The sequence below is a fragment of the Diceros bicornis genome, chromosome 8 (assembly GCF_020826845.1).
Source record: "Diceros bicornis minor isolate mBicDic1 chromosome 8, mDicBic1.mat.cur, whole genome shotgun sequence".
NCBI classification, from domain to species: domain Eukaryota; kingdom Metazoa; phylum Chordata; class Mammalia; order Perissodactyla; family Rhinocerotidae; genus Diceros; species Diceros bicornis.
In genome coordinates this window covers 54,236,826-54,262,040 of record NC_080747.1, presented here as the reverse complement: position 1 = coordinate 54,262,040, position 25,215 = coordinate 54,236,826, and the positions used below count along the sequence as shown (strand labels likewise).

General features: G+C 35.8%; 1 protein-coding gene across 4 annotated transcripts in view; it reads right to left on the bottom strand.

Moving 5' to 3' along the window:
• Nucleotides 1-12,400: 12,400 nt before the first annotated feature.
• The window catches only part of YTHDC1 (YTH N6-methyladenosine RNA binding protein C1), a 36,087-nt gene continuing 23,272 nt past the window's right edge, over nucleotides 12,401-25,215 (bottom strand). For 3 of the 4 annotated variants that reach the window (XM_058547181.1, XM_058547183.1, XM_058547185.1), the window contains 8 exons: nucleotides 22,599-22,683; nucleotides 21,422-21,588; nucleotides 18,824-18,906; nucleotides 17,529-17,565; nucleotides 17,393-17,456; nucleotides 17,220-17,282; nucleotides 15,603-15,737; nucleotides 12,401-13,401 (listed from right to left, as the gene is read on the bottom strand). In XM_058547181.1, the coding sequence (XP_058403164.1) occupies nucleotides 13,177-13,401; nucleotides 15,603-15,737; nucleotides 17,220-17,282; nucleotides 17,393-17,456; nucleotides 17,529-17,565; nucleotides 18,824-18,906; nucleotides 21,422-21,588; nucleotides 22,599-22,683 (859 nt within the window). In that variant the 3' untranslated portion in view covers nucleotides 12,401-13,176. The remainder of the gene's footprint in view (nucleotides 13,402-15,602; nucleotides 15,738-17,219; nucleotides 17,283-17,392; nucleotides 17,457-17,528; nucleotides 17,566-18,823; nucleotides 18,907-21,421; nucleotides 21,589-22,598; nucleotides 22,684-25,215) is intronic. The other variant, XM_058547182.1, reaches the window with a different exon arrangement.

Genomic DNA, 25,215 nt, shown 5'->3' with positions numbered 1-25,215 from the left:
TACTTGCAAAGCATTTATCCTACAAGGGGTTAATATTCAAAACATATAAAGAACTCATACAACTTAACAACAAAAAATGAACAAACCGATTAAAAAATGAGCAGAGGATCTGAACAGATGCTTTCCCAAAGAAGATATAGAGATGGCCAAAAGGCACATGAAAAGTTGTTCAACATCACTAATTATTAGGGAAATGCAAATCAAAACCACAATGAGATATCACCTCACACCTGTCAGAATGGCTATTATTAAAAAGACAAGAAATAACAAACATTGGAAAGGATGTGGAGCAAAGGGAACCCTCGTACACTGCTGGTAGGAATGTAAACTGGTGCAGCCACTATGGAAAACAGCATGCAGATTCCTCAAAAAATTAAAAATAGAGATATCATATGATCTAGCTATTTCACTTTTGTGTATTTATCCAAAGACCACAAAAACACTAATTTGAAAAGATATATGCACCCCTATGTTCATTACAGCACTACTCACAATAGCCAAGACCTGGAAACAACCTAAGTGCTCATCAATGGACAAATGGATAAAGAAGATGTGGTATATATATAAAATGAACTACTACTCAGCCATAAAAACAGATGAAATTTTGCCATTTGTGACAACATGGAAGGACCTTGAGAGTATTATGCTAAGCGAAATAAGTCAGAGGGAGAAAGCCAAATATCGTTAAGATGTCACTCACATGTGGAAAATAAGAAAACAACAACAAACACATAGATACAGAGAATAGATTTGTGGTTACCAGAGGGGAGGGGAAGAGGAGTGGGGGAGGCAAAAGAAGTAAAAGGGTACATTTGTACAATGACAGATGGCAACTAGACTTTTGGTGGTGAACACGATGTAGGCCATAGGGAGGTAAAAACATAAGGATGTACACTTGAAAGTCAACAAAATTAAAAAAGAAAAATCCAAAGGAAGTTTATATACACTACATATTTTATGTGCATTTAAAAATATATTGTGTGTGTGTGTGAGGAAGATTAGCCCTGAGATAACATCCCTTGCCAATCTTCCTCTTTTTGCTGAGGAAGATTGTCCCTGAGCTAACATCTGTGCCCCTCTTCCTCCACGTTCTATATGGGACACCCACCACAGCATGGCTTGATGAGCAGTGTGTAGGTCTGCGCCCAGGATCTGAACCCATGTACCCAGGGCTGCAGAAGCAGAGTGCGCGAACTTAACTACACCACCCGGTCAGCCCCTATTTAAATATTTTTTAAAAAACAAAAGTAAAAAATAACAAATTGAGTGTTCTGAGATTGAAATTAATCCCAATAATATTCTCTCTCCATAGATTTCAGTTAAAAACTCGCACAAGTTGCATAGAGAAAAAAACGCACGATTACTTCCATAGTGACAGAAATCTCTTTAATCTAAATAGGATGTTTCCATTAAAACCACTTGCCTTAATTTTGTACCAAAATTTTCATCTACTTCTGAAAACCACTATAAATGAAGGCTTTTTCGCATTCTAGAAGCCAGTTGTTCACCAATTGATTTAATATTTCTAGCCAAAAAATTGAGCTCACATTTCATAATCATTGAGTCCCTTGGAAACTCTGTGAGGCTAACTATAGCCTCCTGTCTTCTGGTCACATAATTTAAAAACAAAGTTCCATTGAGTGACTTCAGTAGAAGCCAAAATCGAGAACAGTTTACTGACCTGTTATACCCTGAATATCATTAGTAGGGTTGAGTCTTTCAGATGCCGCAGACACGCTTAGGACAGAGAGAAAAAAATACTGAAGGGGAAACACAAAGTGTAAGATTTAGAAACAAGGAAAGGAGAGGCAAAAAATTAGATGACCCATATTAGAGGATAGAATAGAATACTATCAATTGTTTAAGCTCTAAGACTCCTATTCCTACTACAAGGAACTTGAGGTCTAAAAGTATGGGCCAATAGTGTCACATGTCCCTCAATTTTTAATATGTATATCAAATTGCATTAGGAATGTTTTCTATCCAAAATTTTTAAAATCAAGATAAAATGATCCCCGTGTGTCAGTCACCCTTATCTCAGAGTCAGGGAATCTAGCATAGTCAGTGAAATGCTGGCAACAATTCACATTTCCTTCTTCTTACTCCATACATCCAACATGCCTTAGGATCATAATTTGTCATGGTATGACAAAGCCAGGATCCAGGTCCTTCAGAACAGTGACCAAGGCATTCTAAAGAATGGAAAGACATACCCAGGAGCAGAAGGAAGCTATGCCTATGATAAAATTTTCTGAGTGAACAGTCAGACATTCGGATGTTAGCTTTATGAGAGAGCATGCATTCAACAGTTATCAAACATCTGTTACTTTGTCCATGTCATTTGGAAACTGTCCCTCCTGATTTAATTCCAATGGAGCCAAACATAAGATTCCCTGCTTCACTTGCCCCCCATGCTGGCTAGTTGAAGTTTCCCTGGACACAAAGATTGGATCAGAGCTGGCTCCAGGCTAGCATGGTTATTCAGTTCTTTTGTGGAACTGATATGGGAACTTGGTGGAAAAATGGCTCTCTCCTTCTGACACAAACTGTATGAATAATGGAAGCCTGGAGACGCTGATGGCCATTTTTTAACACTTAGAATGTGCCTGAGAATAAAGCCATCACAGAGATAAGCAAAGCCAAAAGAGAAGTGACATACCTGAATTCAATTTGACTCCCTTGAACTTTTACTCTAGCCATTAAAATCCCTGACTGAATTTCTAAACTCTAAATTTTTTACTTGAACATATGTTGCTGACGTATAGATTTAGAATCAACTTTGTAAAGCACATGGAAGAAACCATCCCTTTCACATTAAGGCAGACTGTCACAAAGGTCTTCAAATACCTAGTCAAAAATGTCAATTTTACATGTCTATTATTTTAACTCCTCTGCATAGAAAAAAAAGTTATCATGCAACCTTTTACACCATGTTCCCCTGTCAGTTTTTTCATCCAAAAAAATTAGGAGGGGAGAAAGCAGTTATTGTGAGAATTAAATGAGCTAACTCAAGTATATAGAATAATGCCTTAGGAAGAACTCAATAAACGTTAGCTTTTTAGAATAGATTAACTGGATACTAATCTTTTTAACATCTAAAATACAAAGCATAGGTTAACATCTAAGTAATCAGACACTTTACAAAAACCTCTCCTTAATAAGGAAGCTTGAAGGAAATATGCTTAATATCCTTAGTAGAACCTAGCATCATCATTTTAAATGCTAATTTCTATTTTTTCCAAGAGATGACGTGGCTTCTTCTGAAACACCAAACTGGATAAAAATATGGGTGGAATCTTGGTTCCATCAGTTACTACTTTTGTAATCTTGGGCAAATTATTAGCCTTTCTGGGCCTGTCTCCCCATCTATAAAAATAGGGAGTGGGATGTTATATGATGATGAAATAAGTCAGTACATAGAAGCACAAAGTGTCTTTACATACTAAGTGCTCAATATTAATTTCTTATTATTACTATCATTATTTCAGGAAAATGACTTTAGTGTTACCTACCAGTTTTGTGTAACTGGTTCTCTCTTAAAGTAACATTTTAGGTGATTCCTCTCCATCTTAGAAATTCTTCAGAGTTTAATAACTTGAAAAAAAACTTAGAAATTAACTTCTATCTTATGGATGAATACAAACAAAATGTCAGTAAAATAATTTACCTTATATTACCTACTGATTTAAATTAAAGGCAATGCTGAAACTATAATGCAGCTTTCCTAACATCCTATTAAATGTTCTTCCCTCTACCACAATGCACAGATGTAAAATAAATCTTTAGGCTTTATTTTTGAAATAGGTAAATAAAACCACTAATTGTGAAGGTGTGAAAAAATATTCTAAATGCCAGTGAGGATATGAAAGCAGTAAACTGATCATTTTAAATAACCTTTAACAGTGAAGTTCCTGCATTCCCCTTTTCAGACCAATAAATATAGATTAAATGTGAGATTGTGATCATGATTTGGTAGAGAGCAGAATTATAAATAAGACATTGTATGAAAATAGGAAAACAGTGGTCAAGTATTGAAATATCCCAGGTGTATAAATATTCAACTTAATAAAAGCCAAAATTTCAGGTACAGTAGTCCCCCCTTATCCACATATGTTCCAAGAACCCCAATGGATGCCTGAAACTGTGGGTAGTACTGAACGCTATATATACTGTTTTTTGCTATACATACATAACTATGCTAAAGTTTAATTTATAAATTAAGCACAGTAGGAGATTAACCACAATAACTAACAAAATAGAACAATTATTACAATTATGCTGTAATAAAAGTTACTGTAGACCTTAACCTCAGCATACGATTTTTTGTCTCCCCTTAAGAACTTCCAACTTTTCACTTAAAGGAAGCACTTTACGGCTTCTCCTTGGCATATCCAAATCACCAGTATCACTACTCTTGCACTCTGGGGCCAGTAAGTAAAATAAGGGTTATCTGAACACTGGCACTGCGATACCAGGACAGTCGATCTGATAACCAAGACAGCTACTAAGTGACTAACGGGCAGGTAGCATATACAGCATAGATATGCTGGGATGATTCATGTCCCAGGCAGACAACACCAGATATCATCACACTACTCAGGACAGTGTACAATTTAAAACCTATGAATTGTTTATTTATGGAATGTTCCATTTAATATTTTTGGACCATGGGTAACAAACCGTGGAAAGCAAAACCACGGATAAGGGAGGACTACTGTATAACTGAAGAAACTGAAATGCAAAAATCAAAAATCTTTCATAAACTGTTTTCATAATTATGTGGCTCTTTCTATTGTATATACCTTGTCACTACTGAGAAGGATTGAAGGTTAACCTAAAATATGTAACTAACTACAAGAGGGTTAAATTTTCAAGTGCATTTTAAAAGTAAAATAGAAACCATCTATGAAGTAGTTCTCTTATCAAAAATGAAAACAACAGAGGGCCGGCCCTGTGGCTTGGTGGTTGAGTGCGCGCGCTGCGATGCTGGTGGCCCGGGTTCGGATCCCGGGTGCGCATCGAGGCACCACTTCTCCGTTCATCCTGAGGCCGAGTCCCACATACAGCAACTAGAAAGATGTGCAGCTACGACATACAACTATCCACTGGGGCTTTGGGGGGAGAAAATAAAATAAATAAAATCTTTAAAAAAAATGAAAACAACAGAAAACCTGAAATAAGAAACAACCCTGTGACCAGAGTAGATCCAAACTGTTATCAGATGAATAAATACTTAACCAGAATATCAACATAATTCCATTGTGTGCCATTAGTTCTTATGTTATAGATATAACATAAGATAGAAGTAAGCTTTCAATATAATTGGCCTAGGTCAATCATTTCTACTAAAATATGCAAAAAAAAGATTCAGTTTCCTGAGAAAGCTAGTCAAGATGGCAGCGTAGGCAGACTCTGAACTCACCTCGCCCCACTGACACAGCCAATTTACAACTACTCATGAAAAAATTACCCCTGAGAGAGAACTGAAAACTGGATAAGAGGAACTCTTGCAACAAACAACAATCCTAATTGAGGTGGAAGAGGCAGAAACTCCGTTCTGGAGAGGAAAAACACCGCCTTCACGAACTGCAGCGCTTCACGGCCACCCGGGAGCAGCCCAAAGTTAAGCAGCCCTCCCTGGAGGTGCGGGGCCCTGAGCCAGGGAGTGCCCTCACTGTAGGCATTTTGCGGACCCAGCACAATCGAGACGAGTGGCATAATATCTGACTTTGCCTGCTACTAAAACATTGGGGAGTACCCCCAGAAAAGCTGGCTCACAGAGAAATTAAAACCGGCTCTTAAAGGGCCCACATGCAAACTCACCCGTTTCAGAAAGCAACCTAAAATCACCAGAAAAAGGTGCACAGTGCTTTGGTGAAAAGAGAATCACCTCTTATGGCTCTGAGTGCATCTCAGTGAGAGGTGAGACCTCCCCACGGATTGGGACATTGGCCACAGCCACTGTTGTGGCCTGGTGTGGGCGTGCTGGCACAGATGCTGGCAGATACCATTGGAGTTCGTCCTGGGCCCTGCTAGACCAACGTCTGTCCCACCCACTAGAGCACCGATTTAATCCAGCTCAGCCAGGGCAGGCAGCCCACCCTAGAGACTAGCCTCACCCAACAAGTCCTCAGGCAACTTGTGGGGCTACATAGACTGGTGACTGGATTCTCCGCAGCCTGGCAATTGGGCCAACTCCAGTGTGGCAGGGCGAGCACAAGGAGCGGGTGTGAGTGTGGGGCTGTCGTGGAGTGTGTGGGGCTCCTGCCATGGAGACACTGGGTCCATTTCAGGTGGTAGAGGTACACATACAGGGCAGGACTGTGTTGACTCCGTGTGTGGACCTGTGGGTGGCGGGGCTTGTCAGCTGCAGAAGACTTGTGCTTCTCAAAGACCCACATAGGGGGTTTGCCCCACCTTCCAAAGCCTGAAACAACTGGGCGCTCCGCAGCTGCAATCCTGAGAGCTGACAGGAGACCTAAAGGCTGGAGGCTTACAGCAATTGTAAGCCCCTGAACCTAACAACCTGCCACGCTGGGGGCCTACTCTCTTAATAGAAATACTGCAACACAAATGTGCTATTAGAACTTGCAGCCAACTGTGCTGGGGCTCCCCACACCTGATAAAGAGACTAAAGGGCCCACAACAACTACAAGCAGCTGAGCACTACAACAGCTGGCCAGGAGCATAGCTCAGCCTCCCTGGGCACCTACAGGGAGAGCAAACAGGCCACAACAGAACACACGTAGCCCACATAGGGGTCACTCCTGGAACATGCAGAACTCAGGGAAGCATACTGCAGGCCTCCTAAGGCATCACTTATATAAGGTCACCTATCCAAGAGCAGGAGATGTAGCTGACCTACCTAATGCACAGACAAAAGCACAGGGAAATAGACAAAATGAGGAGGCAAAGGAATACATTCCAAATAAGGGAACAGGACAAAACCCCAGAAAAGAAACTAAGTGAAACAGAAATCAGCAACCTACCCAACAGAGAGTTCAAAGAGTGTTAAGGATGCTCACTGATGCTGGGAGAAGAATGGATGAACTCAATAAGAATGTCAACAAAGAAATGGAAGGTATAAAAAAGAACCAATCAGAAATGAATACAATACTAGAAGTGAAAAATTCACTAGAGGGACTCAAAAGCAGAGTAGAGGATACAGAACAGATCTGCGAGCTGGAAGAAAGACTAGAAGAAATCACCCAACCTGAACAGGTAAAAGAAAAAAAATTAAAAAGAGTCAGGACAGTCTAAGGGACCTCTGGGACAACATCAAGTGCATTAACATCCGTGTTATACGTGTCCCAGGAGAGTGAGACAAAGGGGCAGAGAATCAATTTGAAGAAATAATAGATGAAAACTTCCCTAACCTAAGGAAGGAAACAGACATCCAGGTACAGGAAGCACAGAGAGCACCAAACAAGATAAACCCAAAGAGGCCCACACCAACACAATCATAATTAAAATGTCCAGAATTAAAGAGGAAATTATAAAAGCCGCAAGAGAAAGACAAGTTACATACAAATGAAACCCCATAAGGCTATCAGCTGACTTCTCAGCAGAAACCTTACAGGCTAGAAGAGAGTGGTACCATATATTTAAAGTGCTAAGAGGAAAAAACTGACAGCCAAGAATACTCAACCCGGCAAGGTGATCAATCAAAATGGAAGGAGAGATAAAAAGTTTCCCAGAGAAGCAAAAATTAAAGGAGTTTGTCACCAAGAAACCAGTACTACAAGAAATGCTAAAGGGACATATTTAGGGGGAAAAGAGAAGACCACAAATAGGAAAAATTATCTATTTCCATGATAAAAGGGTAATGGATACAAATGCACAAAAAAGAGGTTAGATATGATATCAAAAACATAAAATGTGAGAGGAGGGGAGTTAAAAAGTAGAACTTTCAGAGGTCAAACTCAAGAGACCATCAGTTCTGTATACAGACCCCCTGGTAATCACAAACAAGAAACCTATAATAAATACACAAAAAACTAAGAGAAAGGAACCCAAACATAACACTAAAGAAAGCCATCAAACCATAAGGGAAGAGAGCAAGACAAGAAGAAAGGAATAGAGAAGGACTACTAAAAAACACTGAGGAAAAAAAAAAAGTTAAAAAATGGCAGTAAGTACATACTTATCAATAGCTACTTTAAACATCAATGGACTAAACGCTCCAATTAAAAGGCATAGGGTGGCTGATTGGATTAAAAAACAAGACAGATATATGTGCTGCACACAAGAGACACACTTCAGACCAAAAGACACTCACAAACTGAAAGTGAAGGGATGGAAAAAGATACTCCACACAAATGGCAATGAAAAGAAAGCTGGGGTAGCAATACTCATATAAGACAAAATAGACTTTAAAACAAACACTGTAAAAGAGACAAAGAAAGGCATTACATAATGATCAAGGGAACAATCCAACAACAGGATATAACACTTGTAAATATCTATGCACCCAACAAAGACGACCTAAATATATAAAGCAATTATTAACAGACATCAAAAGAGAAATAGACAGTAACACAATAATAGTAGGGGACTTGAACACTCCACTTACACCAATGGATAGATCATCCAAACAGAAGATGAATAAGGAAACACTTGCCTTAAATGACACACAAGAACAGATAGACGTAGTAGATATATACGGAGCATTCCATCCAAACACCGAAGAATATAAGTTCCTTTCAAATGCACATGGAACATTCTCCAGGATTGATCACATATTAGGCCACAAAACAAGTCTACATAAATTTAAGATTGAAATACCACGCATCTTTTCTGACCACAACGGTATGAAACTAGAAATCAACTGTAGGAAGAAATTCAGAAAGGCCACAAATACGTGGAGATTAAACAAAATGCCACTGAACAACAATTGGGTAAATCAAGAAATCAAAGGAGAAATAAAAAAATACCTGGAGACAAATGAAAATAACGACATGCCAGAATTTAAGGGATACTGCAAAAGCGGGTATCAGAGGGAGAAGTTTATAGCAGTACAGGTCTATCTCAACAAACAAGAAAAATCTCAGATAAACAATCTAACAATGCACCTATAGGAACTGGAAAAGAAGAACAAAGACCCAAATCAGTAGAAGAAGGGAAATAATAAAAGAGCAGAAATAAATGAAATAGAGACTAAAAACACAATAGAAAAAATTAATGAAAGCAAGATCTGGTTCTTTGAAAAGATAAACAAAATTGACAAACCTTTAGCTAGACTCAGCAAGAAAAAAAGAGAGAAGGCTCAAATAAGTAAAATAGAAATGAAGGAGGGCAAATTACAACGGATACCTCAGAAATACGAACGATTAGAATACTATGAAAAGCTATAGGCCTACAAATTCAACAATCTGGAAGAAATGGATAAATTCTTAGAATCATACAACCTTCCAAAACTGGATCAAGAAGAAATAGAGAATTTGAATAGACATTTCACCAGTAAGGAGCCCAAAACAGTAATCAAAAACCTCCCCAAAAATAAAAGTCTAGGACCAGATGGCTTCCCTGGTGAATTCTACCAAACATTCAAAAAGACTTACTACCTATCGTTCTCAAACTCTTCCAAAAAATTGAGGAGGGGGGGAAGCTCCCTAACTCATTCTACAAAGCCGACATTACCCTGATACCAAAACCCGAGAAGGACAACACAAAAAAAGAAAATTACAGGCCAATATCACTGATGAACATCAATGCAAAAATCCTCAACAAAATATTAGCAAATCACATACAACAATACATTAAAAAGATTATACACCATGCTCAAGTGGGATTTATTCCAGGTATGCAGGGATGGTTCAACATTCACAAATCATGATACACCACGTTAATAAAATTAAAAATAAAAATCACATGATCATCTCAATAGATGCAGAGAAAGCATTTGACAAGATACAGCATCCATTTACGATAAAAACTCTGAATAAAATGGGTATAGTAGGAAAGTACCTCAACATAACAAAGGCCATATATGACAAACCAACAGCTAATATCATCCTCAATGGTGAAACACTGAAAGCTATCCCTCTAAGAACAGGAACCAAAGATGCCCACTCTCTCCACTCCTATTTAACATAGTAGTGGAAGTCCTAGCCAGAGCAATCGGGCAAGAAAAAGAAATAAAAGGGATCCAAATTGGAAAGGAAGAAGTGAAACTGTCACTATTTGCTGATGACATGATTTTGTATATAGAAAACCCTAAAGAATCCAGCAAAACACTTTTAGAAGTAATACACGAATACGGTAAAGTTGCAGGATACAAAATCAACATACAAAACTCAGTTGCATTTCTATACACTAACAATGAAATAGCAGAAAGAGAAATTAAGAATACAATCCCATTTACAATTGCAACAAAAAGAATAAAATACTTAGGAATAAACTTAACCAAAGAGGTAAAAGATCTGTACATCGAAAACTATAAAACATTGCTGAAAGAAATTGAACAACACACAAAGAAATGGAAAGATATTCCATGCTCTTGGATTGGAAGAATTAACATAGTTAAGATGTCCACACTTCCTAAAGCAATCTATAGATTCAATGCAATCCCTATCAAAGTTACAACACTTTTCACAGCAATAGAACAAAGAATCCTAAAATTTATATGGAACAAGAAAAGACCACAAATAGCTAAAGGAATCCTGAGAAAAAAGAACAAAGCTGGAGGTATCACACTCCCTGATTTCAAAATATACTACAAAGCTATAGTAACCAAAAAAGCATGGTACTAGCACAAAAACAGACACAGACCAATGGAATAGAATCAAAAGCCCAGAAACAAACCCACACATCTATGGACAGCTAATCTTCGACAAAGGAGCCAAGAACATACAATGGAGAAAACAAAGTCTCTTCAACAAATGGCACTGGGAAAACTGGACAGCCACACGCAAAAAAAATGAAAGTAGACCATTACCTTACACCATACACAAAAATTAACTCAAAATGGATTAAAGTCTTGAATGTATGACCTGAAACTATGAAACTTGAAGAAAACATAGGTAGTACGCTCTTCGACATCGGTCTTAGCAACATATTTTCAAGCACCATGTCTGACCGGGCAAGAGAAACAACAGAAAAAATAAACAAATGGGACTACATCAAACTAAAAAGCTTCTTCACAGCAAAGGAATCCATCAACAAAACGAAAGGACAAGCTAACATTTGGGAGAAGATATTTGCAAACCATACATCTGATGTGAGGTTTATCTCCAAAATACATAAAGAACTCTGGCATCTCAACAACAAAAAAACTAACAACCCAAATAAAAGATGGGCCAATGACTTGACATTTTTGGAGACATTTCTCCAAAGAAGATATACAGAAGGCCAACAGGCACATGAAAAGATGTTCATCATCATTAACTATCAGGGAAATGCAAACCAACACTACAGTGAAATATCACATCACACCAATCAGAACAGCTACAATTAACAAGGCAGGAAACAAGTGTTGGAGAAGATATGCAGAGAAGGGAACTCTGATACACTGCTGGTGGGAGTGCAAACTGGTGCAGCCACTATGGAAAACAGTATGGAGATTCCTCAAAAAATTAAGGATAGAACTACTATATGACCCAGCTATTCCACTCCTGGGTATTTATCCAAAGAACTTGATCAATGTGTAAAGATACATGCACCCCTGTGTTCATTGCAGTGTTATTCACAATAGCCAAGACTTGGAAGCAACCTAAGCGCCCATCAAGGGATGAATGGACAAAGACGTGGTATATACACACAATGGAATACTACTCAGCCATAAGAAATGATGAAATCCAGCCATTTGTGACAACATGGACGGACACTGAGGGTATTATGCAAAGTGAAATAAATCAGATGGAGAAGGTCAAATACCGTTATGATCTCACTCATTTAGTAGTAGTAGATAACAACAAATAAATGTATAGAGACAGAGATTGTATTGGTGGTTACCAGATGGGAAGGGGGAAGTGGGAAGGCAAAAGGGATAATTAGGCACATGTGTGTGGTGATGGATTGTAATTAGTATTTGGGTGGTGAACATGAGAACACGATGTAATCCATGCAGAAACAGAAGTATGATGATGTACAACTGAAATTTATACAATGTCATAAACCAATGTTACTGCAATAAACAGAAAATTAAAAAAAAAACAGAAAAAGAAATCTAGTTTCCTCATCTATAAAATGGGGCCAATAATACCTGATGACCTTAGACTGCATGAAAGAGGGATGTGAAAGTATGTTGTGAGTGGTTATAAACTAGATTAACAACGCTAAAAAAAAAAAAATGCAAAGAAAGCAAATGAGGTTCCTACAACTCCTAAAGACAAAACACTTTTATGGCCACTAATGCAGAAGAAAACAGACTTGCATCCAGACAAGAAAGCAATACAACAGGTAAGTGTCAATCTTTACCAATTTATTTTATACAAAACAGTAGCAATGTAGAATACGGGAATTATCTTCCGCTGCCACACACACTAGTTTTGAACATTCCAAGCCAACGTGTACAGTTTGGAGGGGAAGGCTAAACAATAGCATCAACCATGCTACTGAACATAGGAAATTTTTATTTAAAAAGATTAAAAATTATATAGCAATGTCTTCTTCATATTGCTCTCATCATTGAAGACTGAAGAAAAATAAAAAGTGACTTTAAGATTAAAGAAAAGAGGGAAGGGGAGAAACCAAGAGGCTGCTACAACACTGCTATACAGTCAAATCATCATACTTCAATATTTGCATACTTGATAGCAGCATTATTTTTACTGAACCGTGTGCAACTACACTTAGAAACACATTGAAGCAAAATATAATGGCAGTTATCAATCAAGATCCAAAAGAAAAAAAGAAAACAAAAAATAACTCTAGGATGAACATACTGTAAGTAGATAAACATTTACGGAGAAGGAATTAATATCTACATTCTTGGACTGTTCCATTCTGCCCCAATAAAAATAACTCAAACTGTCAACTGTGCATTTTTGGAGGATTTTGAGTTTTTCCAGTTCTTATTATACTGCATGCTTGGAACAAAAAGGGTCATAATAAATCCTTCTACACAACGAACTTTAAGTAGACAGCTGAAAATAAATTTACTACTTGTAAACACACACAAAAAAAAAAAAATACAAGATTTTTTATCTTTAAACAATCAGTGCTTCCAAAAGCGCATTATCTTCTATATCGACCTCTCTCCCCTCGGTCTCTGTCCCGATCACATAATCTCTCTCTTTCTCTTTCTCTATCACGTCCTCTATCTCGCTCTCTGTCTCTTCTGTTATCTCTAGGGCGGTCTCGCTCTCGTTCGCGATCTCTTTCACGGGGTCTACTTCTCCGACCACTGACAACGGCTTGTGTGCGACGAAGGAAATCATCCACCCTCATATCATAATCATGCTAGAAAAGGTAAGAAATAGGTTAGGTATGTCAACAATCAAATGGAATTTATCAGTGGCTACACTGTAATTATTGCCTGGTAGAGAGAAAGAATCTAGAGAAATGCCCTAATGCATTAATTTATAGAATGTAATTTTGACATTGTTTAGAAAAAGCATTCTGATGTCTTACTAGACACCTAAAACAGAGAATTATTCAAATCTCATTAAAAATCATTTCATGTGGTTTCTATGTAACTTTGATAACTTCTCCATCCAATCCCTTTAATAAGATTTAAGCCAAAGTAAACACCCAGTGATGACCATCAACCATCATGCACACACGCTGCCAATTATGCTAAATGTCATCAACATTTTTCTGCAACAGGTGAACCTTACTTTTTTTTCATCCTTTGATTCTACAAACTAACTTGAACCAACTGTGCCCTCTTAGGGTGAAATTAGGAATTCTTACATTCCAGATTTTCTTTCAGACTAAACCATTTTTAATGACAATTTATGGAATTTCATAGAATTTTAAGAAAATATGTACTTCAGAAAGATTGTGAAGTCTATTCCACACAGAGCTAATAATATACAAAAGGCTGAAAAGGATAAAAAAGAGTAAGATGAGCAACAAAGTGAGGTAGCAAGTTACTGTGGCCACTTCTTAGCTTGACCCCTGCTCTAGCTTTCTACTCTTAGTTCTCAACTCACCCTTACTTACTGAACCTGAACTTGGTCTCTTTTCAAAAGTCAGCTTAAATATACAGAATATAAGGTTCAAAACAATTCCACACTGTCTTTCATATATAATCAATATGTGAATATTACATAACCATGGAATATATATATATATATATATATATACTAACCAAAAAATTACTACGTGAAGGTGCATGAAATAACAGAACTTGTTAAAAAGGACAAGTATACTTTGGTAAAAGAATCTTAGACTTATTTTGAAAATTATGTGATCATTTATAAAAGGCATTTTTAAAAACAGCACAACCCATCTAGTCAACTAAGATTTCTTCATACATAACCTGTATATTTCTTCTTGTGCGACTGAAAAAAAACTACTCAAAGTCTATTTGTCAGTTAGGATTCAGAAACTGTTTTACTAAATATTATAGCTCCTAACATGATTTGATTTTGAAAGATTAACATCTTTATGAGGATAAGGAAATAAATGACATCAGATAAAAATATCTCCAAGACAGGCTAAGAAACTACTGCTCTAACTGGCCCTCTCAAATAAGCATGCTCTTCATCTAAGTAGGAAGATAAACGGATGTTAACTTGGCCCAGCACAAACTCATCATCTCAAGTGTGTATAAGTTTGTGGGGTGGGCAGGAATCTCCAAGTGTATATCCTACTTTAACCACCAAACTACCTTTCTAAAGCTATCAAATTTATATACAAAGAAATTCAGTTACCAAGTGCCAGAAAGCAATTTCACTTTTAAAAATAAAAGTACCATTAAGGGAAAAAAATGAATCCCATTTAATAAACAATCTCAGCCTGACTGGTATAATGAAAATCTGAAAACCTCAAACTATACTTTCATTCAACCTGTTTTGAAGTGATCAAAAAAAGCTTTCATATCAACCTTATCAAATTATTAGAACCAATAATTACTAAAGGACAATTACTCTTCTGCTTCATTTCTTAACATGTTTGTCATTTGCTAGCATCATCCTAAGAATCAGGTAGGAAGGAAGTGAAACAATTCACTTGGTTACTAATTTTAACAAAATCTGGTAGAAATAGAAATGACTAAATGAGATTGGAGATTATCTGTTAACAAACTTAATATACACCACCTATCCTATGAAAATTAATTGAGCCAACCAGAATATACAGAAAGCTTAGAAATACCTATTTGCAATATTAATTACACAGTTATAACTGAAGACCTCAGGACAGAGAGAAAATATCCTAGTTTACTATATCCCTAGGACATTACCTAAGAGTTATACGTAGAAGTTGCCTCAACTTAAGCAGTTTGTGTTTGATCATTAAAAGAAATAGTCTATTTAAATAATCCAAAGGGATCAGCCATTTTTTTAAATAAAAAACAGGTTGTAAATTACTCCAAAATAGTCTACAGAAAGAATATGTAACAGTCCACCATTCAACATAATCTGGTAACCCTCCATTTAAATTATCTACAGAATTGTAAGTAGTTCCCTCATACTTTCGCCTTCTCATGCACTTACTACTCGTTTATCTCTGTATCTAGCTTCATGTGGTACTGGATGATGTCCTGAGTAAGGGGGATGAGCTTGAGGAGGTGGAGCATGATGCTGATAGTAAGGATGGTGTGGAGGTTGTTCCATTCCAGGATAAGGAGCCTAAAAGAAGAAAACCACTTCCATAAACATCCACCATATACCTTGCAAACAAACCATTCTTAGAATTCCCCTACCCAAACCACTCAACCCACACAATCATTTAATCTGTACTAGCCATTTACTTCGATGTTAAGGTTCTTCAAAATACCCTCTTTACTCGATTCCTGAAAATACGTGCATAATAAACTCTCTAATACATCTTTTAAGATAAGATGTGTATACTTTTCATTTAAATACTAATAGAAATAGCAAACCCTCACGTAGCGCTTAATATGATACAGCCACTGTCCTAAGCATGTTACACGTCTCATTTAATTCTCACAGCAACCCTATGAGATAGGTATTATCACTCCTAATTTAAAAAAGAAAATGAGGCACCAACTGGTTAAGTAACTTAAGATTACATTGCTAAAGGCGTGGAGTTGGGACACAACATCAGGAATCCTGGCTGTAGAATCAGTCATCTTAACCACTACGCAAACACCTATTCTTTAAAAGAAAACCTCCAGGAGCTAATAAACTTTTAAATTCCATTATAAAATGAATAAGGGCAAATAAAAGGTTACTTTCCTAGTTAGTCCCAAAATAATATTATTAAATATTTTGATTTTTTAAAATATCATAGAATCTAAATGAAAGAAATCTTATAAATTCATCTATCTGTATACAGTACCTTAAGTAAAACAAAAGTCAGATGAAGGGCCCACATTATAGGCAGCATTTAAAATTAAAAAAAAAGGTAAGAAACAATAAGAACTAATCAAACTTCCAAGTTTTTTATTTCCTGGGAATATAATGCGTCAGCTATCCTCAATATCTTACAATATACTATAAGAATATCCAGTTTTCTTAAAGGAAAAAATTAAAAATTAGGAACAAATCTTAATTAACCTTATTTTTTTATAGAGAATTTACTGAGTATTAGGATCAGGCAGTATGCTAAACTTTATATGTATTTTGTAAATTTAGCTTCTTGACAATCCTATGATGTAGACACTATTCCATTAAATTTTAAGCCATATAAGGACAGTCATAACATCCAATTTGTTCACCAATGTACACTGTGTTCACCAAGCACAGTGCCTTGCACAGAGTAGGTAGTAAATATTGGTTTGAAGAACCAAAGAATGAACGAATGCGCACTGAGTTGCACAGATAAGGAAAACTAAAAAAGAAATGTCTTATGAAACTTGCCCACAGTCATCAAGTTGACAAGCGAAGGCATGAAAACACAGGCAGAGTTTGTACTACTAGCCACTACAATACTAAACCATAACACTTACCAAGTAAGCCTGCCCCACTAACACAAATCAAATTATTCATTAGTTTTTCGTTTTAAAAATAGCACACAATTATTTATCACCAAAGAAATGTATTTTAAGTCTCTCAATGGGTAACTGTAACAATCATATTCCAAGCAAGCACTCAAAATATATGGAACTACAAATGAAGTTAAATAACTTGCAAAAATAGAATACAAACCATTCCTTGCCAAGGTGGTGGTGGTCCCATGTTATGAAATTCTCTCACATAATCATTGTAGGACTAAAATGAAAGATGATAATGTCAATAACGAATAAAAATCAAACTCAGAACTACAAAATAAATCAGATCCTGATTTTATGTACATTAAAAATATAAAATAAAATGCTTACCCCATTTAAAAATACATCTCGGCGAACTCCTGAAAATCGTCTGTTGGGAATAAGATTTGTGAAACTAAATTCAGGTAATTCATAAACTAGTTCCAAGAATGTAATTCAAAACTAAGCAAGAGTGAACCCAACTTACCTGTCTACTTCCTGGTATCGTGGATCCTTTAAATACCCTGTTCAAACATCAAGCATTTTAGTAAATCAAATTTACATTTTTCATTACGGCATTAAAATTAAACCTTCCTTACCACTCATTTCAATTCTTCCCATGAATACAGTGACGCTATTACATGATGCTATTATTATATTATTCCATTTTCAGATATTCTTCTCAGATTACATGATAATCCAGGAAGTAACTAAATAACTTACTGTTATCACAGAATTATAAAGTGCTAGAGAGGTTTTCATATGGATCTTCTAAATCCACATCCCAATTCTCACTAGATAGAAAATTTCTTCATTCTAGACCATAAGGAAGGTAAGGGCAGAGGAATTATCTTGAGGACACTGTAATAGGACTTCCTTAAAACAAATGTTTACCTTCCAGTTTGATAGTACATGCAAGCCTTGCTAAGTCAACCACAGTTTTAAAATATGTAAACTTAAGGGGGAGAAAAACAAAATAGCAAAAATGAAGATGTATACATGTTAAATGAAAGAACAATGTGGTAAGAGAAATAGTCTTTTTAGTAAGTACTCAGTAGATTAAATGTAAAAATATTTGAGTGGTCATGTTACTGGGGAAAAACTAATTTCACTCTCTGGAATATCCATTTTGGAGAAGAATGAGGCTGATTATCAAGCCACTTGTTATGTAATAGTGCTGTAATGCTAACATCAATTTCCAAATTGTCTAATATTTGTAAGTGTTATCACTGACTGTTTTAAATAAATATTTTCTCTTAAATGCACTTTGCCTTTTTTAATTCCAGTAAGGGAAAGACTAACTGAAAACCTGCTTTTAAATTACAAACCAAATATTTCCCATTCCTCTCTAAAAACATGAAGTCAAAGATTTTTTTATTTAGAAAAATATAGCATAATTTCAGTTTCTACTTAAGGCTATATACCACATGAAACACTAAGCATCATAGGCAATAAAAAGCATAATGAGTACAAGATCATTGCTTTCCCTATCTACATTTAATCTTATAATACATGCGAGGTTTCCATTTGTGCAATAATTTATAAATTAGCAATTTCAGGTAATTAACAAATTATGATAATGAGTCACACTAGACTAGATAAGACAACCTTAACAAAGTAGAGGAAGAACTAAGTGAGAACTATTAATTTCCTAAGGTTTAAGTAGTCACATCCTAAAGTTTTCTCATTTTTAAAACCATAGGATTATGATAGAAGTTTCCGTGTTTTGCTTTTTTTTAAATAATTTTAAGTCAAATATCTGCAGGATTATAAAATATTAACCTGGTCTCTGGTGAAACTCAGGGGCATAGTCAATCCTTGGTTTCTTTCTGCTGTTATGAATATCATAATCTTCTGGTCGACGCCTACACAAATTAGACACATTAGAAATTAAACCAAAAACTTCTGGGAGAACAAACAGCAAAGCAAGAGTTTTTGAGAGAAGTAAGTACAAAGAATAGCCCATTATTTCCTTTAAAATAACATTCTAATTTTTGGTGAGGAAATAATCTTAAAATTTCTAAATTTTAATTCCTCAAATTAGTTACTATAACCAATCCTTAAATGTATTGCTGAAAGCAGATATTCTCTGCAATTCTCATGCTATGAAGAGACACATGGAAAAAGGAATCTGCTCAAAATATGTAAATCACATAGTATTCTAAACAAAAGTAATTGAGCTGCCCTCAAAGTAACGTATATATCCAGTTTAACAATTAAAACACTTTCTCAAAGTCTCCATTCAGATGAAAAATAGAGGAAAAAAACTCTATCATCATTACACAATAGGTAACTCTAAAATCTACATATTTAAAGTTGCTAATGTCATTTTAGGGTAACTCTAAACAAAAATTAAGAATTTCTTATTTTTCTTCTGCTTCACATAAAATTATACTTTTCACATAATCATACAGAAAATTTGATACTTATTAAAAGTGACTTTACAGGAAAGTTTTGAAAATCTTAATACTTTGAAAAACTAATTTCTATAGTTAATAACATTTAGGAATTAAGGGAATTTTTTCCAGAAACAATGCCTTAAAATAAAAATACCAAGTAAAATAAAAATACCAAGTAATGGGGCAGTTTTAACAGAGTTCATAAAACGAGTTCAAAGTATATTCTTCAGAAGATGAAATTTTACTGTATGCAGAGGGCTGCTCTTTACTATCTTGCATAAATCTCAGTAGTTAATATAATACATCATTAAATACACTTCATTTTACTTAGCATTTAATAGATCTACAGAAAATAACAACAAAAAACTCAAGTTTTTTGGGTAATATATCTTTTACCCTTAATGTCAAATAAAAACTGTAATAACCTGCCATCACTAGTTTTCCAGCTATTTCTCTGAATATCAACTGCTTTCATTAACTTTTGTAACACAAGCTCACTCAAACTGCCAAGTGCAATAATTCCAAGCCCCCCAACAGAATAAAACAGTTGTATCTACAATAAAGACTAAGAAAATTAAAAGCTGGTTTAAAAAATAAACATACCGCTTTCTTGTAGTTTGGGGAGTGCATTTACGACCGGTATAAAACATGATAGTAACAGTTCATATAGTAGTCCAACTACCGACTTTAAGCTGTAAGCCACATACATATATGGAGGCCCTGGCAGGCTTGAGAGAAGGTGTAGTGGTGTAATAAGTATAGTTTGCAGTCCATTGCAAAACTGAGGTAAAAACTTCACTGGTGTGTACTGTATTGCACTGGAAACCTCTTAGCTTAAAACTTCAAAAGACATCTTGGTGCTCAGTCCTTTTAGGCCAAAAATAAGGGGGCTCTGCCAGGTTTCCTCCTACCTACTCGACAGTGTCCTTTTTAAGCTCAAAGAAATGGGGACTCTTGTTGGATTATCTGTACCTACCACAGGATGTTTCCACCAAAAGGAAACTTAACCAAAGGTTTCATCCCATCAACCATACATCCAACAGTCTTTAGCAGAATATCTTAGATTTAGCTGTATGCAAATCTATACAGGGGAAGGTGTTGGGTAGAAGGGCATAAATCAGTCCTTTGCAAAGACTTCTCCAATTCTGTAACAAGTTAAACCCCCTTTTCCTGGAAAATGACGTTTAAGTTCATAAAGTAGTGATCAACAACCATGGCGATCCTCTAAAAAACACTTTAAGTCCACAGGTACTGCCAGCATCTGGAAAAGTTGTAAACAGACACAGCAACAGCCCTTCTTTTTGGTTTGTTGCCGGGTCTCCCAGGGCCACTTGATCCCCTTTGGAAAGAACCTATTGTTTTCAGAAGCTCAGCAAGATGTGTGAATTCACTGGGTACATGTTAGAGAATATCTGGCAATGGGGTTAACACATCACGGTGATAAAATCTGAAACAGTCCCAATAATGCTCCTCTTGAATATCAAAATAACTTAAAATATTTTATCCTCTAAACGAGGCGTCATCTTCTGAAAAAATATTAGTGATCCTTTATAAAAGTCCCATATCTGACAAGGCTTATCCAGAGACACACCTGAAAGAAAAGGCTTTTTACAAAATATTAACAATTTTTGCAAATAAAGACTTCCTCCTCTTCCTCCTTTCTAGCCTGTTCTTAGCAACAAAGGCCTACCTCATTTCCATTGTATACATTGTATTATCAGAATATTATCTAATCTAAACTGGTTATCACTCTTTAGCACTTTTTCTGCATTAGGAAAGATCCCCATTTTCCTCTTGAAAAATGACTGAGACCAAGGTGACCATGTGAAATCCTCAATGAAGCCACAAACTAGTCCATGCAGCTTGATTTGAGGATTTTCTCTTTCTTCTTTACCGCAGGACAAACTTTTGACGAATCACATTCCTCCATCATGTTATTCTGATACATGTGCCTATTATCAGTCCAAAGAACGTTTCTAACCTTCCCACATCCCGGACTGGTTCTCGACGGGATGGACGTCCTCTTGATCGGGGCTGAGAATGCATTCTTCTCTTGTGACGCATTTTATGAATGACCTGATACAAGTCAATACTTTCATCAGGGGGAAATAGAAGACAAAGCTGGGTTCCACATTCGAGTTCAATTTCCTAGAATAACAAAGTAGTAACTTACAAGATGAAACAGGAGAAACTTTCAATAGACTTTTATTTAGCTGGTGTACAAGAACAAAACAGACTGACTTGGAGGCTTCCTTCCCAAGGGTAATGATCATAAGGGATTCCGATGAACTTCCTTGAAAGGTTTTGAAAAACACCTTTCAAAAGTGTTTCACGTATTTATATAAAGGTAAAAACTAAAAGTGTAGAATCTCCAAAGTTAAATACATAAATGCAGTTGCTTAAAACTCTGTGACAATCTCCCTCTGCAAACAAAGGAATATTTCTTAGTGCAAAATACAGAAATATCAGGACAAAGTCATCCACCTTAATACAGTGGAGGAATAACATACACGTTAGCGTGTGCCAACAACTTTCATAATTATGAACTGCTAAACATACTGAAATACATTAGAATAACTACAAAGGTAGACTAACCTATGGGCTTTTTAAAACTAAATTTTATTTTTAATTAGCAACTTTTCACTTATAAGCAATGAAAACATATTACTTCTGGTTTAAAATTACATATAGAAACTATGGGGGCCAAAGGTTTGAGTTTATTTTAAATCACTGCACTCTTAATTTCATTTGCAGACTTGAAAACCTGAGTAAACAAACTTATCTTTTCATAAAGCTTCTTTCTAGTCAAAAAACTTCAGCAAAGATGTTAAATAGCATTTCTAAAATATACCAAGTGCAGAATCTGTTAAAACAGTAATATCACGAAAAACCATTTAAAATCAGGTCAATTCTCTTCAAAAACTTTTCCTTCAATTGTATTAATGAAAGTACCACATAAAGCCACCTATCTTTTAACATTAATGGAAATCTTATTAATCGGCCATAATCACAATAATCATGAACTCAAAATAAGAATATTTTCCCTTAAACTTTCATACAAATTCTTTCAGAAATGGTTTAAAAATGTCCTTCAATAAAGATCTCTAAAACGGTTGATTAAATGTGTGTTTTTTAAAGAATCAATTAAAACAACAAACCTGTCCATCACGCCCGATCTTTACTGGCTTATGTTCATTCCAAGGATTGGTGAGATGAGCCGATTTAGTGAAGGGTAATTCACGCCTAAATACAAAGTAATCTCAATTATACTCTTTTGCAGAATCCTTTAAGGACCTTATACTACTTCAGTAATGAATTCCTATGTTAATCATGATTTAAATGTGACTAAAATTTAAAGAAGCACTTAGACTGGTAGGGCTTATTCCCCAGAGAAGGAGCCCCTTCAGAGACAAACTCCTTCCACATTCTCCACAGTGTTAAGCTACATAATATAGTACTTAAAAACATGAGCTTTCTTGGAAACCAAGGCAGTTGAGGTTTAAATCCCAGCTCTCTCTCTCTCTCTAACTTCTCCGAGCTTGAGTTTCTTTATCTTATAAACAAGGTTATCACCACCTACTTCATACTTAAGTTTTAAGTAGTTTGCAAATGAAATAACATATAAAATGTTTAGCATATCTCTTGCTTCTGTGTACTCAAAGAACTGTATTTTTTATTAACTGATCAACAAAGAGCTGACCCTTAACTAGGCAGTTAACACCAAATGAAAACAATGAAACAAGTGTCCCCTTGTTTAAGGGCTGCTTTCTCAGAATTAAGTGTCCTCCCCCTTTCAATAAGGCAATATTCCCCACCACCTATGGAATGGCTCTTGACAACGCAAATATTTATTTATAAATTCATGTATTTGTGTGCATTAATTATACCCTCTACTTACACTACAGTGCAGTATCTACATAACGTAAACAAACCCTGGCTCTAAGCTCTCTGAGCCATAGGGCAAAATAACCTCATCAACTTAAAGAAGTATTTTTTTATAGTTCTTTACCAGTCTAGCACAATGCTGAAAGCAAACATGACACATAATAAATACTTGTTAGTTGTCAAATAATAATCAAAAATTAACAACATTTGATAAGGTTCTACCTATTTGTGCATAAAATGAGTAATGTCAATTAAACGCTTTAAAGAACTATTTATATCTATGATACAAATAAAAGTGATCAAAGGATATACACAAATGAGTAAGATAAAGAGCTGCTTATATTCCTAACCTTTCTTTCAGAGCTATCAAAGAAGAATAAACAAGCCCATACTATTATTTTGTAAAAGAACGGGTACCATAAAAAGAATCTAGAAGTTTTGTTTCATTTTTAATGTGAATGGTCATATTTATTTTGGAGAGAAATAAAAATAGAAAGTTTCCTAGAAGTGGCATACGGGATAAGTCTGAAAGAAAAGTGACTCGGCAAAAGCCATTATGTAGAGAGGTAAAGCAGGGTTACATCCGAAGCAATGAAAAGGGCTTGAGCAAAAGCATAACAGAGAAAGAAAAACACAAGGAAGTAATCTGTCCAGTGGACAAACTATAAAACCATTTATTCTAATCTTAAATTTTCTTAAAGATGAATACTGAATGTTTGAATTTTATATAACCTTTCTAACCTCAGAAAAAATTTTGACATTTACAGGGAAAGAGAAGTACATCTAAACTTAAAGTAACAAAGTGGCACGCTCTGCGGTGGTAGTGATGTGAATGTATGGGGGAAGTGGATAGTTAGCGATGGAAATGCCCACTAGGTATTACTAAAAGGCCTGGATTCTTACTCTAATACACATTTTACTTCACATAGGAAGAGTGGTTCAAGGATGTATACACATTTTTTTTTTCCCTCTCAGGCTATCAGAGGTAAGGAAAAAAAAAAAAAAAAGAATAAAAAGACTACTATTAAGCTAGAACAAGTCCATACCAAAAGCCTAGAATATCCAGAGGCAGATCTCTAGTTAAAGAGATAACAATTGTTTGTATTTTAATACTTTCTTAGATTTTTCCTCAAAATTGCCAGTTAAAAAACAGTAACAGGAGTAAATAACCTACAGCCACCAAAATATAGGAAGGTTACAAATTATTATTGCACAGAGTTATCACTGATACTTAAATATTAGCAACGGAATACCCAAGGTCCAAAATAAAGGCATATGTCCAGCTGGTAGTCACCTGGGGTTGAGATTCTTTGGTGGCATTGGTTCTAACTAGATACTAGAAAATATATGCCCACTGTTTTGACAAATTAGTTAATCCCAGCCTGGATATCACAGAGAACTCTGAGGCCTTAAGCAAAACAGGGCTCAGAATAAGTTAAGAGAAACTGCAGGTCCATGGTCGTCACAATTACAGAACTGGCATCCTAACAGTTACCTCTTGAGCAGACATGTGTAATGAAGAAGCCTACAGATGACTATCTTTACTGTGAGTACTCTAGAGAACATGGGAACGACTCTCTGACTTAAGGCGCTTGATAAATGGGGCAAATTTAACAAAGGAACATAAAAGTGTACACAGGCTCTTATGTACTGGATAGTGGTTTGGTTACAAAAATTAAAAGGAATAACAGAGAAACTTTGAAAGAAAAGAAAAATGGGTTATTTGGAATGGACTTGAAAGAGGTGAGTATAAAATTTAGAGTCAGTAGATTTAATTCTGGATGAATGACATTTCATAGATTATAGCCTTATTTTGAGCTAACTCCCGGTAGCAACTTAAAAAAATCCTTTTATGCCTCCTCTCCTATCTGCTAATATACATCATCTGGT